This window comes from Oncorhynchus clarkii, chromosome 18, assembly GCF_045791955.1.
Source record: "Oncorhynchus clarkii lewisi isolate Uvic-CL-2024 chromosome 18, UVic_Ocla_1.0, whole genome shotgun sequence".
In the NCBI taxonomy this organism is placed as follows: Eukaryota; Metazoa; Chordata; class Actinopteri; order Salmoniformes; family Salmonidae; genus Oncorhynchus; species Oncorhynchus clarkii.
The window spans coordinates 31,575,768-31,596,338 of record NC_092164.1 but is presented as its reverse complement, the minus strand read 5'-3'; the positions used below and the strand labels follow the sequence as shown (position 1 = coordinate 31,596,338).

General features: G+C 44.7%; 1 protein-coding gene across 2 annotated transcripts in view; it reads right to left on the bottom strand.

Moving 5' to 3' along the window:
* The window catches only part of LOC139373332 (RNA-binding motif, single-stranded-interacting protein 3-like), a 397,992-nt gene that overhangs the window by 179,697 nt on the left and 197,724 nt on the right, over positions 1-20,571 (bottom strand). For both annotated transcript variants that reach the window (XM_071113733.1, XM_071113735.1), the window contains one exon: positions 3,470-3,528. In XM_071113733.1, the coding sequence (XP_070969834.1) occupies positions 3,470-3,528 (59 nt within the window). The remainder of the gene's footprint in view (positions 1-3,469; positions 3,529-20,571) is intronic.

Here is a 20,571-nt window from a genome sequence, read left to right as displayed (position 1 = left end):
ATTTTCTGCATTCTCATTTCAACGCCAAAGACCTCTATTTTCATTTTCAATCATCTTTTTTTGTGCATTTTACCCCCTCAGGGAGGTGAAGGTCGAGTCAGGCATCTTCCGAAACATGACCCACCAAACCACGCTTCTTACCACCCTCCCACTTCACCCGGAACTTGCCGCACCAATGTGTCAGAGGAAACACTGTTCACCTGACAGCTGTCAGCCCACAGGCACCAGGCCCGCCACAAGAGCACAATGAGCCAAGTAAAGCCCCCCCCCCGGCCAAACCCTCCCCTAATAATGGCAGGCAGGGTAGTTAATTCATGGCTTGAGCAGTCAGCGTCAGGAGGAAGGCTACAATAGAGGCAGTTCGGAGATGAACAGGAGGGTGGTCACATCAAGGGGGTTTTAGACTGGTCCAGAGCCGTTCATCAGGGCAGCCTGGCCAGTGCCATCTCTGAAGCAGTGCTTCTCAGTAAAAGTCTTTGAAGTTAAACTCCATGGGTAGAACTTCCCCACTCCCGGTGTGTTGTACCCAACTGGGTGAAAACACGACAGCCTCCACAAAAGCACACTAACCACTGGAGAAAACTGCTCAAAACTTCAACCTCTGCATCTTCAACGAGTCTTCCATCTCCAAACACTATCCCCTTACTTCAAATCAAAACATACTGTATCGAGCTAGTTTGTTAGCAAGGTAGCTAGCTGAGCTTCTTGATGACAGTGACACATTAGTTAGGTGAAACCAACTGATTTTCCAGTCATACCATGCCGATGGCTAACAAATTAGCTAACAAAAACAAACATTTAGAAAAAAAAAAATGCTATCAAAAGTACCAAAATAATTATGAATATTTACCATTTTTACAGGAGTACCTAGGCTGCTATTCCGGCACTATGGCAATCATGGACCATGCGTGCATTTGTGTGTGTATTTGTGTGTGACACTTGTACAGTGACCCACACATCTCTGTCTCCCTACAACAAACAGGTTGATCTCCCACTCTTTTCTCTCAGTGCATCTCACATTTTCTTCACCCTTCCCAGAGATGACTGGTTGCTGACCTCTTGCACCTTCCCCTTTTCTCGCGCTTTACTGCACGCTCACTGAGCTGAACTAAATACAAATAACACAGGATAGGAGGAAGGGGGAATTGGCCCGGCTTGTTGCCGGTTCGCTGTCTGTCTGATGGTGCCACGGTGCTAAAAAAAAAAACACTGCTTCTGACATTTAAACAAGCGCCAGGTCAAAAGGGCAGAGACTGAAAACAAAGTGATACCGGATCAGGGCGACGCGGTGCTCTTTTTTTATGACAGACACGAAGCCTGCTCTGACCCATGCCTTCCTGCTTCTCTTTGAGGGGAAATGCGTTCACCTTTACAAAGATGGAGAGGATGAGAGAGCATCATTTGAAAGTAACAAATCTATTTAGAAGCAGATTGTGTAGACTAGAGTAACCTCTGAACATTGATGTTATCATAAAAAGATCTAGGGGTATGCTACAACATTGGTCTCTCACTAGAAGACAATAATAAAAAAATAAATGCTGGTCAGGGGTCAAGAAGAAAAAAAAAACACAGGCCCTCTGTGTCAAGCTCTCGAAAATCTGAAATATATTGCACATGTATTTCAACATCAGTATGAAAGGAATGAGGCCCTGGCTGTCAATAGTGATCAGAGACATAGGTTACATGAAAGGAGTATGCCAGAGATTTGCCTTTATACAGAAACACATGGCTTCTGACGAGACCATTACTCTCTCTCTGTCTCTCTCTACTTCTGTGTCTCTTTCTGTCTCTCTCTCAGGGCTGGACCATCATTTCCACTCGTAAAATACAGACGCTTATACTTGGCTCTTGGCATCGCTGCATTCCAGGCGGGTGAGGTATGGGAAACTAGTCTCCCACACCCGGGAGCGCAGAGCCGAGTGCCTGGCCCTTCAGATCATAACTCACCAGGCCAGTGCCTGGACACAGAGAGACTCTACTTCATCTGCAATTTACTTCTCACCTCTGGTGCACCCTTATAATCGCTCAATCCTCTGGGTCCGTCCATCTTCCTAACAAGGGGAACAGGCTGACTTGTGATGGCCTACATGAGTCACCAGCAACACATTAACATTGTAGTAATTTAGCAGACAGTCTTATCCAGAGCAACTTACAGGTGCAATTAGGGTTAAGTGCCCTGCTCAAGGGCACATCGACATATTTTTCACAAAGTTGTCTCGGGGATTCGAACCAGGGACCTTTCGGTTACTGGCCCAAAGCTGTTAACCAGTAGGGTACCTGCCGCCCCACACAAAGGCGGTTAAGCCTATCTGAGGGTTTTCCAGCCTCCACATTTGACCCGGACCACAACAGGTGGGATCTATCCAGGTAAGGATGGCTAGGAAGGCAGCTTCACCTTGAAGGGGGCCGCGTTACTGAGTGAGGAAGCTGCAAAAAGCAATTAAAAGTATTGATGAAAGTTCAATAGCGCTTAAACAGTGCTGCCAGACACCTCGGGGCAAGTACCAGACTAATCAGGGTTTTTTTCTCCTCCTCCAAGACTAAGGCTGGCTTTAGCCATTAAAGGGCTCTACACACTCTACTCAAACAGAGCGATGGAGCTGCCGTTAGCGTAGAGTGTGCAACAGGCTTAAGAGGAGAATGAACAAAAGGAAAAGTACTGTATTATACTTACAGTACTGTAGCAGCTCGGCTGGAGCAGGGCTGGAGCATAGCTCTACAAATAGCTTGAGAGGTAAGACGAGAGGGATAGTAATCAATGTTTAACTGAACCGTACTTGCCTGTTAGCCTCTCATTGGATATGTATACTTGAGAGGTAAGACGAGAGGGATAGTAATCCATGTTTAACTGAACCGTACTTGCCTGTTAGCCTCTCATTGGATATGTATACTTGAGACGTAAGATGAGAGGGATAGTATTCAATGTTTAACTGAACCGTACTTGCCTGTTAGCCTTCTCATTGGATATGTATACTTGAGTAGCATTCTGAATATGACCTGCTACTATCACAGCCCCATCGTTCGGTTTGCTGTGTCAACATTACATTCATAGCGAGCATACAGACAGCACAGGCTAATGCTGTTTTCCAGAAAAGAGGAGGACATAAAAAGAGTGGACGGACACGTACTGTAGCTAGGGAGGGGTTGCACAACAACTGCCTATCCTCTGACGTCCTTCCAGCGAGCGAGCTTCATCACAAGGACTAGTTGTTTACCTCCATCCTTCCTCCAGCTAGCACTACCTGCTAAATCATTGATTTACAACATGCAGGCGCTTCCTTGACTGAGGTCTATGTTTATGCCAGGGCTTGGCTCCAAACCCTTCCTATGACAACATCTGCCTTGAAGAGTGATCGTCACGCCACGGACGGTGGCAGACAGAAGGCTCCCGTGGCTAACACAAGGCTCAGCATGTGCACTGCGTAGGGAATAGGGTGCCATTTGGGATACAGTGACCTTGGTGACGTACCTTTGCACTGGTTGGTGTTCTTGTCCAGGATCGCCTTGGTTGACACAATTTTTCCATATCTGTGAAGAGAAGAGAGATGACAGAGCATTTTAGTATTACACTAGACTGGCTTTATGACCTTAGTCTAGGCATGACATCACTCAAATAGACATCAAGCATTTAAAGTGCATCCTCCATTTTTCCATTCCTCTATAACTACCAGTCGTAAAGTTGGACAAAAATGTACTGTCAAAAAATTCATCAACGGTTCATAACAACATTTGGCGAAGCAGAGTAACGTTTTAGAATGACTAGGCGGAATGTTTCTAGAACAAAACAACATCTGGAATATTCTTAGAATTCAGTAATGCTATTACCATTACAGTAGGCTATTTGTCCTCTCTCAATTCTCTAACCCCCACTTGGCCTATTCAATAAATAAATGTAGCGAGCCACGAATGCTCTCTTGATAACCATTACCGCTGTTGGGAAATAAATAGTGGAAGTTAACACATCGGGAATGTCTACTACCACTTCATCTCTCCCATTAATCAAACAACTGCACTATGACTCGCTGCGGCAAAAACTCAGCATTATGGACTGTGTGTGGACTAGAGGATGACTGCGTCAGTCAGCTCTCTCTGTGTCTGTCTGTCTGTCTGCCTGTCTGTCTGTCTGTCTGCCTGTCTGTCTGTCTGCCTGTCTGTCTGTCTGTCTGTCTGTCTGTCTGTCTGTCTGCCTGTCTGCCTGTCTGCCTGTCTGTCTGCCTGCCTGCCTGCCTGCCTGCCTGCCTGCCTGCCTGCCTGCCTGCCTGCCTGCCTGTGTGTGTTTGTTACTGTGTGTATGCGTGCGTGCCTGTACATGCCCTTGTGTGTGTGCGTAGGAAATTGAGCTTCTCTCTCAGTAAATAGGGAAGTGTGCAGCTTCCGGACCATATTTCACCAGCGGGGGATAATTGTGCCATTTCTCAAAGCACAGTGGAAACTCTATTTACTGCATGCTACAGTGGGGTGGGTGGCAGTTATGAACTGATGAGCACAAAGAGGAAAACTACAGCCTGACACTCAGCCTCCTGGATACCAATCAGACTGTTGTCTTGATGGGATAGAGGCGCAGGGTAATTTGACTGTGGTTACGTCCCAAATGGCCCCTATTCCCAATTAGACTGGGTCAAATGTAGTGTCCTATTAAGAGAATAGTGTGCCATTAGGGACACAGAGCTACAGAAGGAAACTTGTGGTAAGAAATATCAACAGGGATTTGTAATCACTGAGAGGAATTGAGGGCGTCTCCCAAGAGCAATAGAAAAGACTGGATTCAAAAAGATTGGCATTGATATACTCAAAGCAGAATTGTTTTATTTTATTGATGTTGCACTATTGAGGAAAAAGCTTACAAAGTAAAGCCTTTCACTCATTCGTTTACGCCTGCTGTATCCTGTGCATGTGACAAATATGCTTTGATGACATTTTTTTGTTGCATAATTACCCAAGACACAATGGTAATAATGAGTGTGGATGTCAGAGTGTGCGCAACTGGTCAAAGGAAGTCAGGTGCAGGAGAGCAGAGTTGAGTGAACAGGCACACTTAAGTCAGGCAGAGGAAAACAGCCGGACGCAACTGCGTCCCAACACTCCGGCCCAAGGAAAAAGCAATAGCGCACAAATCACACAAATAGGTACAAAATAACAAAACCACGGGTTACAACAATACCCGGCGCAAAACCAGCCTGTAGCATTACACACGTAACGCGCGAACAATACCACACACAGACATGGGGGGAACAGAGGATAATATACACGTAGAGTGATGAGGGGATGTAAACCAGGTGTGCCGGAAAACAAGACAAAACAAATGGAAAATGAAAGGTGGAGCGGCGATGGCAAGAAGACCGGTGACGTCGACCACCGAACACCGCCCGAACAAGGAGAGGGACCGACTTCGTCGGGAGTCGTGACAGTGGAGCTCTCTCTGTGAGCGTGTAACTTGTGAATAGGGTTCAACAGAGCAGACATTGGAAAGGTTATCCGAGCTTTACATTTTCACAACTAACTCGTGTAACTAGTTACACATCAATTATAAAATGTATACTGTTAAAGTTGCACTAATCAACGTGTGCATGTTTTTTTTTTGCATGTCTGGTTGTGTAGGCAAGAGTGTGTTTATTTGTATGTCTGTGTGTGTGTGTGCAGTCGGCTCGTTCTGGGAACCAGTTAAAAAGGCCTCCTATTGGCATGCAGTTGGGGAAAGTTATCATTATAACTTTGTTTAGGTCCACTGGGACCAGGAGACACTCGCTTCTGGTTGCCAACTAATCATGGCTCGTCTCATTAAATGTTAAAGATGGTTCATCAATGCATCCTGTCTGTGATCCAAAAATACCCCACAAAGACACCAGGGGTGAGAAGAAAAGAAAAGGTAGTATCATGCATCTAGCCCATAATGGAACATTTTGGAAATAAACAGCGAATACAAGCTGTACATGAGCTGTGTATGTGTGTGTGGACACCATGCTGGCATCACCTCTTCCAGGGCTGGTTGGTGAGGCTTTGATGTGACAGAGACAGTCCCTGTGAAGCCCAGGTTTAACAATGGCGATGCTTTAGCTCTTCTTGAGCCGGTCTCCTCTAATCCTATTTCAATCACTCTCAGTCTCCGTTATGACTGTCTTTACTGACCCTAGTCAGTCCTCCCCCAGTTCCTGTCTCTTTCTGTTTCACTTGCTCCCTCTCTCTCTGGCTCCCACCTCTCTCTCTCTCTCTCTCTCTCTCTCTCTCTCTCTCTCTCTCTCTGTGTACCGCAGTTTTGCAGGACCCGCCCGCAAGGTCTGAGCAAGGTATTTTTACCTTAGGGTAAAAAATGACCCGCCTTCACTCATACCCTAAGATATAGCAGCTTAATTGAAATTTAAACCCCAAATCTATTTTGCATGAAGAAACAACCTGTCATTCATCACAAACTTTGTGAATATCTGGGTTTTCCCTTTTCACAATGCAGAAAGACTGCATTTAACCAGTGGACACCACTAGTTTTTTATTACAACACAACTGTTATAATTGTTTTATTTACTAAAGTAGAGGTTTATTATTATTATTATTGCTAAAGGTACTGCATAGGTGTAAACAATAGATAGCACTTGTACAGCCTAAGAAAGTAGCGGAAATGTGCAGAAAGTAGTTTTGAATGCATTTTATTGAAGGGAAACAATAACATTCCTTAATCTTTTTGGCAACATAGTGACATATTCGTATATACTGTACAATGAGGAATTAAATTACAAAATACTAGTCTTCACCCATTTTTTTAACCATTGTCCCCACCCACAAGGTGTATAAACAACAACAATAAATAAGAATAAAATAAGATAATAGATACAAAACAAAAATGTGAAGAACATAAATCAATCAACTCTATTTAGCACATGTAGGACAATATGCAAGTGTGTGTGCATGGACATTGCTGATGTATTTCTCACATGTGCAGCACATAGTATTTGTTTTAAGTCCTTCTTTGGGGGACAGAATTGGCATCTCCTCCTCTTGCCTGCCCCAGCTGCAACCTCCGGTGGATCAGGACAAGATTCAGCCCCATGAACAGCTTTCACAAGTGCTGCAGAGGCTGCTGTGCGGGGGAGGCGCTCCCTTCATTGAATGTGTGGGGTTACAAGTGCCTTTCCCAGCTGCTCCAGGAACACCCTCCTCTTGTTCCGCTTATCAGGCATCCAGGTAGGGTTGATCTTGTTCCATTTCACGAAGGCATTGTATGGACACATCCATGATGTTATGGAAGATGACCAGGGACCAGCAGGCAGTCATCCTCCTGCAGCTGTAAATTCCTTGTCCAGGTTGTTCACGCCTCATTTGTTGTGGTTGTCGTCCAGTATGCTTCCTGTCCTCACGATCAATGATCTCAGCCATTTAGTGCAGTGTGCTCAGGAGGACCACATTCTTGTTCCTCTTTGGGAGGTCAGTCCATCTGTCACATCAAGCCCAACCCGCATCCCCTGGTTCTTCTCCGGGCCTCCACTGGTCGGCTTCCCTGTATAGACTTGCATCTTCAAAGCGTAGCTGGATTGTGCATCCCGGGCCACCCATATCTTGATGCCATGCATTGTTGGCTTACTGGTCATACACTGCCGGAAAGGACAGCGACCTTGTGACCCAAGAGATTACTATCAGTAATTAGTGTTAATGTCATAGAAAAAAAACACAGAAATCAATGATATTACAGCAACACATAATGAAATGAACAGAGAAAATCACTTACATTACAGATATGAAACTAAAAATGTACCTCTGAATGGAACCAGTTGCTCATTCACTGTTACTTCAGGCCCAGGGTTGTAGAGGTATGGCAGACGCTCCACCCACTTCTCCCGGACCTCTCTTACCAGTTTGTCTCTCGCACTTCTTGCAGGTCTTGACACACGGTTATCAAATCGTAGCATTCTTGAGAAAGTGTGAAAGACTTTCAGTGGCATCGTGGCCCAGAAAACCACCCTTCCACTCTCTGCATCCCAGAGACTACATGTAGCCTCGCCTCGGGACCTATACACACCCGCTAAGATTAGCAGCCCTATGTAGGCACGCAGGTAAATCTCATCCATCCTTTTCCAGTTGTCTCCATATTTATGGAAACCCTCCAAATTTGTCATCTCCAGGATGATTTTTTTTCGATGGCTGGTGTGATGAACATGTAGAATGTTGAGGCGATGTACTGGGCAACTGCATGTCTTGTGGGCCCTGGGGTCATCCTTATGACATTTGTCCTGCCATTTGGCCCTGGTTGTCATATGGTGACAAGGACCATGTTATTTTGCTGTTCTTTGACAAAAATGTGGGGATTTCTTCTTCATCTGAAGATGATGCATCGTGCTCTGGGTTGTAATTCTTCCCCATCTTCTTCTTCAGATACCTGCTCTTCTTCTAAATCGTTGTTCTCTTGTTCCTCCTGGACATCTGAAAAAATCTGATCTACGACCTGTTGGGCACTGAAACATGCACTCATGGTTTCAGCAAAGAGAGAACTGGGGGGACTGTCATCTGCAGCACCTTTTATAGCCTCTGACTGCATTCCCCATTAGTAAACAATGCTTTCAAGAAATGTTTATTTTGTCTGAGATGTTGTTTGTTTTGTCTGAAATTGTGTTTATTTTGTCTGTGAACTTGGGTCATGTGTGGGTTCGTGGAGGGGAGATGCTGCACATTCACAATAAAGTTTTAGTTTTGTCTGAGTTCAATCAGTGTGTGTGTGTGTGTGTGTGTGTGTATGTGTGTGTGTGTGTGTGTGTGTGTGTGTGTGTGTGTGTGTGTGTGTGTGTGTGTGTGTGTGTGTGTGTGTGTGTGTGTGTGTGTCTTTGTGGTTTTTGTGGTGTGTAAATGATTTTATAACTGCTGGGTCTACAGCTTTCATGGAAATATGAACAAAGATGATGCATCACTTTTTGTAAGGCTGGGGTCACTCTAGGAAAAGTCATCAAATTCCAAGTTGAAAACATATCGTTTAGGTTTTCTCTGCTGTTAAACATAGGGACAGGTCATTTTTTACCCTTAAGACAACACAAAGTACAAAAGGGAAAATAAATAAACATAAATATGGGTTGTATTTGCGATCGTGTTTGTTCTTCACTGGTTGCCCTTTTCTTGTGGCAACAGGCCACAAATATTGCTGCTGTGATGGCACACTGTGGCATTTCACCCAATAGATATGGGAGTTTATCAAAATTGGGTTTGTTTTCAAATCCGTTGTGTATCTGTGTAATCTGAGGGAAATATGTGTCTCTAATATGGTCATATATTTGGCAGGAGGTTAGGAAGTTCAGCTCAGTTTCCACCTCCTTTTGTGGGCAGTCTGAACATAGCCTGTCTTCTCTTGAGAGTGGCAGGGTAGCCTAGTGGTTAGAGCGTTGGACGAGTAACCGGAAGGTTGCAAGTGCAAATCCCCGAGCTGACAAGGTACAAATCTGTCGTTCTGCCCCTGAACAGGCAGTTAACCATCTGTTCCTAGGCCATCATTGTAAATAACAATTTGTTCTTAACTGACTTGCCTAGTTAAATAAAGGTAAAAAAAAGAGCCAGGTCTGCCTACAATAGCAAGGCTATGCTCACTGAGTCTGTACATAGTCAAAGCTTTCCTCTCTCTCTCTCTGACAATACTACAAAGGAATACAGGTGGTTTTATACCGTTGAAAACATGTACAAATGTATTCATTTGACAGTTTTCTGGGCATTGAAATATGATGTGTAGCCTCAACCACATCTTCTACTTTTTGGGTGGAGGTTGAGGTCTGATGATGACATTGGATCCTTTGAATCCTTTGAATATCCACCCTTTTCCTCCCTGGGTGAAATTATCCAGGCATTATCCAGGCATTTCTGCCATAGCGCTGTGGGCGAAGTGGTTCTTATGTGGGGATGGAGAGCAGGCCGGAGCCAGCACACATCACTGGTGCAGCTTTGCAGGAGGAGGGGTGAGGGAGACTGGCAGACCACCCAAGCGTGGTGTTGTCCCCCCGCTGGCTCTCCAAAGGCCCTCGCTGTCTGGGTGTTTGTTTGCTGTGGTAGACATGTGAAGTGGCATGACAGGTAGGTGGGAAAGAGCTCCAGGCAGTTTCTGCTTCATGTCTGTGTTTCCACTGACTACATGGTATAACCACATCCACTAGGGAGATACAGTCACATTCTGTCGTGTGTGTGTGTGTGTGTGTGTGTGTGTGTGTGTGTGTGTGTGTGTGTGTGTGGGCACCCCGGGGTGTCTGACGAGGGGTTCTGAGAAATAGTTGAGTGATAAAGTGAAAGCGGGAAAGTGAAACGGGAAAGAGACGGGAAAGAGAGAGAGAGAGAGAGAGAAAGAGAGAGAGAGAGAAAGAGAAAGAGAAAGAGAGAGAGAGAGAGAGAGAGAGAGAGAGAAAGAGAAAGAGAGAGAGAGAGAGAGACAGAGAGAGAGAGAGAGAGAGAGAGAGAGAGAGAGAGAGAGAGAGAGAGAGAGAGAGAGAGAGAGAGAGAGAGAGGGAGAGAGAGAGAAAGAGAGAGAGAGAGAGACAGAGACAGAGAGAGAGCAAGAGAGAGAGAGCAAGAAAGAGAGAGGTGTGTTACATCAAGGTATGGCACCTTGGAATCCCGGGCCCCTGAGTTAGTCCCACATTCCGGTTGACACTCAAGCTCAGCCGACCCCTCTTAGAGCTCTAAAGGTGAGCCTGGCAGACAGGGGTCAAATCACAGCTATTTGTGAAGTGGGGCAATAAGGACTAGGACCAGCATAGGAGCATAGGAGCTTCCTCTGTGACTACTGGACAGAGAGTTAGGGCAGGCAAGGAGGCCCAAAGTGTGTTCCAAATGGCACTACATTTCCCTATATAGTGCACTACTTTTGACCAGAGCCCAGGGCTCTATATAGGGAATAGGGTGCCACTGGGGATGCAGCCCCAGTCTCCCAGTGTACTGCGGAGACAGACAGGCAGGTGCTGTGCACTGCTGAACTAGTCTGCTCTATCCTGATGGACACCTGGCAGGGGGGAGAGCCGCTGCTCACTCGAGTAGCACTGAATCAAAATCAATCACGCTCCACTCTCCTGAGCTGTACTTGTGTACTGTAGAGGGACCTGCCCTTTGAAGATATCCCACAGTATGGCCACTGCACTACCACTGTACAAGATGTTACTGTTGTCAGTTAAGCTCTACTCTCCCTGCTACTATCAGGTGATACAACAGTTTTCTATGATCTGCAGGTCTAAGCTCTTTGGCCCTCCTCACCCTCCGGTTCTACTCACTGTGGGACGTATTCCCACTGTGGAAGACAACAGAACTATTTCAAAATGTCATCCTGACATTACTGCGTCCAATATGAATTATGAAAATTGCGCTTCTGGCAACAACGGCTCTTTGACAAATTGTGACCCGGTGGATTAGGCCAATCATTTTCTGGCTTCAAGAAACCCTGTCAACTGGCCCAGGGCTGGCCAAAATGTGATCACACCCAAGATTGGGTTGTATTTAGCCAGTTTAACCTCATCTGGGATCTGGCTCTTTGTTGTCAAGTTTAAGAGGCTTTAACTGGGGCTAGCCTGACTAGCCTCCAATAGCAGTGTTGGCCATGTTGAGTTAGTGCCTGCAGATGACCTGAGAATTATTTAGTGGTGATGTCATTGTCACCCCAGGATCTGTATCAGGACAAAAATAACATACACACATGCACACACGCTTAACGCATGGACACACTAACACACACACAAATTCACTCTGAGCACGCACGCACGCACACGCACACACACACACACACACACACACACACACACACACGGACACGGGATAATGCATCTCTGACAGGTAGTGCTGGTGAAAGATGCTGGCCGGTCATCAGCTTGTAGCTCACTACAGAGATCTCCACCCACATGTACCAGAGGGAGGGAGAGAGCCAGAGAAGGAGCAAGAGAGAGCGAGAGAGAGGACGGGAGAGAGAGGGGGAGAGAGAACGAGAGCGAGAGAGTGAGAGAACAAGAGAATGAGAGAAAGAGAGAACAAGAGTGAATGACCACAGTGGCTCCACTATGGAGTGCTTTTAATGGAGTGAGTGGGAGAGAAAAATGGCTGTGTGTTTGTGTGTGTACTTCTATGTTTAATAGAAGGAGTAATGGGTACAGGGTACAGTATGGCTATTTTCCACTAGTATAGCTATTACCACAGTTCTCTTTCAAGCTTCAGCATTCCAGAATGTTTGTCCACACCCGTCTACAACCTGTCAAGCCGACATGCCACGCATTTCTGTCTGACACGCACAAATGAACACATCTCATCTGTGTTGCTTTCTCCACACTACTCCAGATGAAAGGGAAAGAGCGAGAGAGAAAGCGAAAGGGAAGGGATGGAGACCGAGAGGGAGGATACGTCAAAGCACCTGGGAGGGAAGGAAACTGTAGAGTCCTGAGGGCTCTGCTTCCTGTCCTAAAGTCAATCCGTCTTTAGGCTGCTGCAACTGTAACATTTACATTTTAGTCATTAAGCAGATGCTGTTATCCAGAGTGATTTATGGTTAAGTGCCTTGCTCAAGGGCACATTGACCCATTTTTTTGACCAATAGTTCAGGTGGGCCTTTGCGCTTCAGCAAACAAAGGAAAGGAGGGGTGCTCCAAACAAGGACTCAAATCATGGAAATGGTTTCCCAAAAAAAACTTCCAAACGGACTAATTCAAGGTAGGAAGGATTGGAGCACTCAACTAAAAAAGGTAGAGATTGACTTCCATTATTGCTCACTTTCAGGTGACTGACGTGTTGACGTCAGGTTGAGGTCTTCCTCAGATTGACCTGACCATTGCACTTAGCTCCTATTTATAGCCTAGTTGCCCAATGAGACACAACATTGTACAATGTTTGGAATGATGACATGTTTCAAGGTAAATGGTGACGTTAATCGATAGGCCATATAAAAATAGATATACAGTTGAAGTCGTAAGTTTACATACACCATAGCCAAATACATTTAAACAGTTTTTCACAATTCCTGACATTTAATCCGTATACAAATTCCTTGTCTTAGGTCAGTTAGGATCACCACTTTATTTTAAGAATGTGAAATGTCACAATAATAGTAGGGAGAATTATTTATTTCAGCTTTTATTTCTTTCATCACATTCCCAGTGATCAGAAGTTTACATACACTCAATTAGTATTTGGTAGCATTGCCTTTAAATTGTTTAACTTGGGTCAAATGTTTCGGGTAGCCTTCCACAATCTTCCCACGGTAAATTGGGTGAACTGGCCCATTCCTCCTGACAGAGCTGGTGTAACTGAGTCAGGTTTGTAGGCATCCTTGCTTGCACACACTTTCTCAGTTCTTTCCAATGTTCTATAGGATTGAGGTCAGGGTTTTGTGATGGTCACTCGAATACCTAGACTTTGTTGTCCTTAAGCCAATTTGCCACAACTTTGGAAGTATGCTTGGGGTCATTGTCCATTTGGAAGATCCATTTGCGACCATGATGCCATCTATTTTGTGAAGTGCACCAGTCCCTCCTGCAGCAAAGCACTCCCACAACATGAAGCTGCCACCCCTGTGCTTCACGGTTGGGATGCAAGCCTCCCCCTTTTTCCTCTAAACATAACGATGGTCATTATGGCCAAACATTTCTATTTTTGTTTCATCAGACCAGAGGACATTTCTCCAAAAAGTATGATGTTTGTCCCCATGTGCAGTTGCAAACCGTAGTCTGGCTTTTTATGGCGGTTTTGGGGCAGTGGCTTCTTCCTTGCTGAGCGGCCTTTCAGGTTGTGTCGATATAGGACTTGTTTTACTGTGGATAGATACTTTTGTACCTGTTTCCTCCAGCATCTTCACAAGGTCCTTTGCTGTTGTTCTGGGATTGATTTGCACTTTTTGTACCAGAGTACATTCATCTCTAGGACACAGAACGCGTCTCCTTCCTGAGCGGTATGATGGCTGTGTGGTCCCATGGTGTTTATACTTGCGTACTATTGTTTGTACAGATGAACGTGGTACCTTCAGGCGTTTGGGAATTACAAACAGAGGTAGTGCCTATGAAAAGCCAAGCTGTCCCGATACCATGTTATACAGTGCATTCGGAAAGTCTTCAGACCCCTTGACTTTTTCCATATTTTGTTACGTTACAGCCTTATTCTAAAATATATTTTTTACCCTCATGAACCTACACGTGTTAAAAAATCTAAATACCTTATTTACATAAGTATTCAGACCCTATGCTATGAGACTCGAAATTGGGCTCAGGTGCATCCTGTTTCCATCGATCATCCTTAAGATGTTTTTACAATTTAATTGGAGTCCATCTGTGGTAAATTCAATTGATTGGGCATGATTTGGAAAGGCACACATCTGTCTATATAAGGTCCCACAGCTGACAGTGCATGTCAGAGCAAAAACCAAGCCATGAGGTCGAAGGAATTGTCCGTAGAGCTCCGAGACAGGATTGTGTCGAGGCACAGATATGGGGAAGGGTACCAAAACATTTCTGCAGCATTGAAGATCCCCAAGAACACAGTGGTCTCCATCATTCTTAAATGGAAGAAGTTTGGAACAACCAAGACTCTTCCTAGAGCTGGCCGACCTGCCAAACTGAGCAATCGGAGGAGAAGGGCCTTGGTCAGGGAGGTGACCAAGAACCCGATGGTCACTCTGGCAGAGCTCCAGAGTTCTTCTGTGGAGATGGGAGAACCTTCCAGAAGGACAACCATCCCTGCAGCCCTCCACCAATCAGGCCTTTATGGTAGAGTGGCCGGATGAAAGCCCAGTAAAAGGCACATGACAGCCCACTTGGAGTTTGCCAGAAGGCACCTTAAGGACTCTCAGACCATGAGAAGCAAGATTCTCTGGTCTGATGAAACCAAGATTGAACTCTTTGACCTGAATGCCAAGCATCACATCTGGAGTAAACCTGGCACCATCCCTACGGTGTAGCATGGTGGTGGCAGCATCATGCTGTGGAGATGTTTTTCAGTGGCAGGGACTGGGACACTAGTCAGGATCGAGGGAAAGATTAACGAAGCAAAGTACAGAGAGATCCTTGATGAAAACCTGCTCCAGAGCGCTCAGGACCTCAGACTGGGGCGAAGGTTCACCTTCCAACAGGACAACAACCCTAAGCACACAGCCATGACAACGCAGGAGTGGCATCAGGATTAGTCTCTGAATGTCCTTGAGTGGCCCAGCCAGAACCTGGACATGAACCCGATGAAACATCTCTGGAGAGACCTGAAAATAGCTGTGCAGTAACACTCCCCTTCCAACCTGACAGAGTCTGAGAGGATCTGCAGAGAAGAATGGGAGAAACTCCCCAAATACAGGTGTGCCAAGCTTGTATTATCATACCCAAGAAGATTCGAGGCTGTGATGGCTGCCAAAGATGCTTCAACAAAGTACTGACGAAAGGGTCTGAATACTTATGTAAATGTAATATTTCAGTTGTGTATTTTAATAAATTTGGAACAATTTCGAAAAAAAACTATTTTTGCTTTGTCATTGTGGGGTATTGTGTGTAGATAGTTTTTTTTAAAGTCCATTTTAAAAGAAGGCTGTAACGTAACAAAACGTGGAAAAAGTCATGGGGTCTGAATACTTTCCCGAATGCACCGTCCAGTAATATGGTCAGGGTCAGCAAAGTAAGACCTAGCAAAGATGCAGCTGGCTCAAAACAAGGCAGCCCGCCTTGCCCTTAACTGCACACACAGAACCAAAATCAACATCATACACGATAGTGTTTCATGGTCGAGGAAAAATGGTCTACTCGTCTGGTCTGTGTTGAAAATGCCTAACCACTTGTATAATCTATTTGCATACACATTCAGTTCCTTCAGAAAATATTCATACCCCTTGATATATTCCACAATTTGTTGAGTTACAGCCTGAATTCAAAATGTATTTTCTCACCCATCACTCGCCAATCTACACGTGTCACAGCTAAAGCAGCGCTACAAGCTTCGACTTTCTCCATTAGTTCCCATCTCTAATACTCTAAATACTATAAAACAAATGCCTAATGCTAAGGAGAGGTAGGAAACAGATGCTGCTGAATATAATTATTATTTTATTTTTTTTAACCTTTATTTAACTAGGCAAGTCAGTTAAGAACAAATTATTTTTTTCAATGACTGCCTAGGAACAGTGGGTTAACTGCCTTGTTCAGGGGCGGAACGATTTTTACCTTGTCAGCTCAGTGTTTGGATCTTGCAACCTTTCGGTTACTAGTCCAACGCTCTGACCACTAGGCTACCTGCCGCCCCAAAGTGTGCCTTTTAAATAACTGCCCAACTAGATTCATTACAATGCATCATGTGGCATGTTATCTTTTTTTTGGTTAGATTTGATTTATTATACATTTTTTAACCATACAAAACATACACATGCAAACAACAGCATACCGACGCACACAAACATCAACGACATCATTCCTGCCCAGACCCACCTGCTCACACCCCCGTCTCCAGCGCCCGCATCCCTCTCTGCCACATGGCCTCAAACTGCACCATGTTGTTTCTCTCCGTCGCCCACGCACTTTCAACATTTACATAATAATAATAATAATAATAGTGAACAGATCAAAACTATGAAATAACACATATGAAATCATGTAGTAACCAAAAAAGTGTTAAACAAATCAAAATATATTTAACATTTGAGATTCTTCAAATGTGTTATTTCATTGTTTTGATGTCTTCACTATTATTCTACAATGCAGAAAATACTATAAATAAAGAAAAACCCTTGAATGAGTAGGTGTCCAAACTTGACTGGTACTGTTTATGTTTTTTAAATTTACCACATTAAAGGAAAGGTTCACCCATTTTGAATGTTATATTGTTTATGTGCATCTCTGAGTGATTTTCTATCGATTCCCTGGGTCATTTCATGTTTCATGTGTACCTGAGTTATTGGCATTCAAGCAGGTAGAAATCCGGCCGATATGACGTAGCACTGTGATAAAGTCTATCTCACTGCACTGGAAGTTAAAAAGAATACGACATTTAGATCGCAAAAACGTCTATATATACATGTCAGATTTCAATACTGACCGATGTCATAACTCGGGAGGATGTCTTCTCTGGAATGATCCATTGATCATATTGTTGCGATATTTATACCTCGAGAAATGTGTAAGTTAAGGGTCTAGCACATTTTCCCTATTTGTCTACCTCTTTAGTCCAGGGTGAATTGCATGGTGCTGTTCCCAGAGATATTATAGAAAGGAGATAGGAATCCAATGAATTAAGGAACGTATAACGTCCCACCCAGCAGACTGTCGACCAATCGCGTTGTCATGCTGTGTCAGGCAGTTGCTAAACTAATCGTCATGCAATCCATTCTCAAAGCCAGTATGTTTTGAAACATGCATATTTTCCTGTCGTTGTGAATGTCAGGCTCCACTCTGGGAGGCACATCGATCTGCAGCTTGAACATGGTGAGATTGACTCCTAAATTGATAGTCCAGTTTGTTGAGGCAATTTTACAGCTAACTAGCTACTTTACATGCTGATATTTTCTTTGGTATTAGGGGATGTACCTGATAGGCCTATCTGGCTTATATGATTATGATGGTCATAATGCTTCTTGACAGTGTCATAAAGTATATTTTCTTTGTCCAAGTAACGTGACACAGGATGGTCAGGATATGCTGTAAAAACAAATCTGTAAAGAATTCATTACAATAACAACAAAGGACTTTCAAACGAAAGGAAACTTCTTGGCAGGGAAAAAACAGATTTGAATAACAGTGGGTTTTGACACTCTTATGTAGGTGGCACAACTAGCCATAAAATAGCACAATATATGTCAAAACAGGTGTAAATCTATGGGTCATGACAGTGTTGTGACCATATTATGTCAAGTTATGTCAGCTGTTAATGCTGTAACAACGGGGCCAAAGGAGATGGCCACCGTTTTGCGATCCCGTAACCAATTGTCCTATTGTGAATGTTTTTTCGTGTTTTTTGTAACTTATTTTGTACATAATGTTTCTGTCACCATGTCCAGGGCAGAGATTACTCACCCCGTACTGGAGAAATTCTTCATCTTCTTCAACGAGTCGGATGTGACAGATTTACTCCAGACACCCGACAAGGTTCCTCAAGACGGAGGTATAGTGGATGGCGTCCGGGTGCCTTGTAAGGATCCGTCACCGAGAGGGTAATCTGCCTTTACCATCGGTCCTATTAGCCAACTTACAATCAATCCATAATAAAATAGACGAAATACGAGCACGTATATCCTACCAACGGGACATTAAAAACTGCAATATCTTGTAGTTTCACCGAGTCGTGGCTGAACATACAACTGGCGGGTTTTAAGCTTTTTTGGCAGGATAGAACAGCGGCCTCTGGTAAGACAAGGGGCGGCGGCCTATGCATATTAGTAAACAACAGCTGGTGCAAGAAATCTAAGGAAGTCTTGAGGTTTTGCTCGCCTGAAGTAGAGTATCTCATGATAAGCTGTAGACCACACTATTTACCTAGAGAGTTTACATCTACATTTTTTGTACCTGTCTATATACCACAGCAGACCGATGCTGGCACTAAGACAGCACTCAATGAGCTGTATACGGCCATAAGCAAACAGGAAAACGCTCATCCAGAGGTGGCGCTCCTAGTGGCCTGGGACTTTAATGCAGGGAAACTCAAATCAGTTTTACCTCATATCTATCAGCATGTTAAATGTGCAACCAGAAGGAAAGAAACTCTAGTCCACCTATACTCCACACACAGAGATGCATACAAGGCTCTCCCTCGCCCTCCATTTGGCAAATCTGACCATAATTATATTATCCTGGTTCCTGCTTACAAGCAAAAACTAAAGCAGGAAGCACCAGTGACTCTGTCAATAAGAAAGTGGTCAGATTAAGCTAATGCTAAGCTACAGGACTGTTTTGTTAGCACAGACTGGAATATGTTCCGGGATTCTTACGACGGCATTGAGGAGTACACCACATCAGTCACTGGCTTCATCAAGAAGTGCATCGATGATGTCGTCCCCACAGTGACAGTACGTACATACCCCAACTGGATTACAGGCAACAACCACACTGAGCTAAAGGGTAACTATCATGGTCCAAACACACTAAGACGATCGTGAAGAGGGCACGACAAAGCCTATTCCCCCTCAGGATACTGAAAAGATTAGGCATGGGGTCCTCAGATCCTCAAAAGGTTCTATAGCTGCACCATCGAGAGCGGTTGCAATACCGCCTGGTATGGCATCTACTCGGCCTCCAACCCCAAGGCACTACAGAGGGTAGTGCGTACGGCCCAGTACATCATTGGGCCAAGCGTCCTGCCATCCAGGACCTCTATATCAGGCGGTGTCAGAGGAAGACCTTAAAAATGGTCAAAAACTCCAGTCACCCTAGTCATAGACTGTTCTCTCTGCTACCGCACGGCAAGCAGTACCGGAGTGCCAAGTCGAGGTCCAAAGGCTCCGTAACAGCTTCTACCCTCAAGCCAAAAGATTCCTGAACATTTAATCAAATGGCTACCAGACACCTCTTTTACACTGCTGCTACTCTCTGTTTATAATCTATACATATTCACTTGAACTCTACCTACATATAACCTCAATTACCTCAACTAACCGGTGCATCCACACATTGACTCAGTACTGGTACCCCCTGTATATAGCCTCCACATTGACTCTGTACTGGTACCCCCTGTATGTAGCCTCCACATTGACTCTGTACTGGTACCCCCTGTATGTAGCCTCCACATTGACTCTGTACCGGTACCCCCTGTATATAGCCTCCACATTGACTCTGTACTGGTACCCGTGTATATAGCCTCCACATTGACTCTGTACTGGTACCCACTGTATGTAGCCTCCACATTGACTCTGTACTGGTACCCCGTGTATATAGCCTCCACATTGACTCTGTACTGGTACCCCCTGTATGTAGACTCCACATTGACTCTGTACTGGTACCCCCTGTTTATATCCTCCACATTGACTCTGTACCATAAACCCTGTATATATCCTCCACATTGACTCTGTACCATAATACCCTGTATATAGCCTCCACATTGACACTGTACTGGTACCCCCTGTATATAGCCTCCACATTGACTCTGTACCGGTACCCCCTGTATATAGCCTCCACATTGACTCTGTACTGGTACCCCGTGTATATAGCCTCCACATTGACTCTGTACTGGTACCCACTGTATGTAGCCTCCACATTGACTCTGTACTGGTACCCTGTGTATATAGCCTCCACATTGACTCTGTACTGGTACCCCCTGTATGTAGACTCTACATTGACTCTGTACTGGTACCCCCTGTTTATATCCTCCACATTGACTCTGTACCGTAATACCCTGTATATATCCTCCACATTGACTCTGTACCATAATACCCTGTATATAGCCTCCACATTGACTCTGTACTGGTACCCCCTGTATATAGCCTCCACATTGACTCTGTACTGGTACCCCCTGTTTATATCCTCCACATTGACTCTGTACCGTAATACCCTGTATATATCCTCCACATTGACTCTGTACCATAATACCCTGTATATAGCCTCCACATTGACTCTGTACCGTAATACCCTGTATATAGCCTCCACATTGACTCTGTACCGTAATGCCCTGTATATAGCCTCCACATTGACTCTGTAC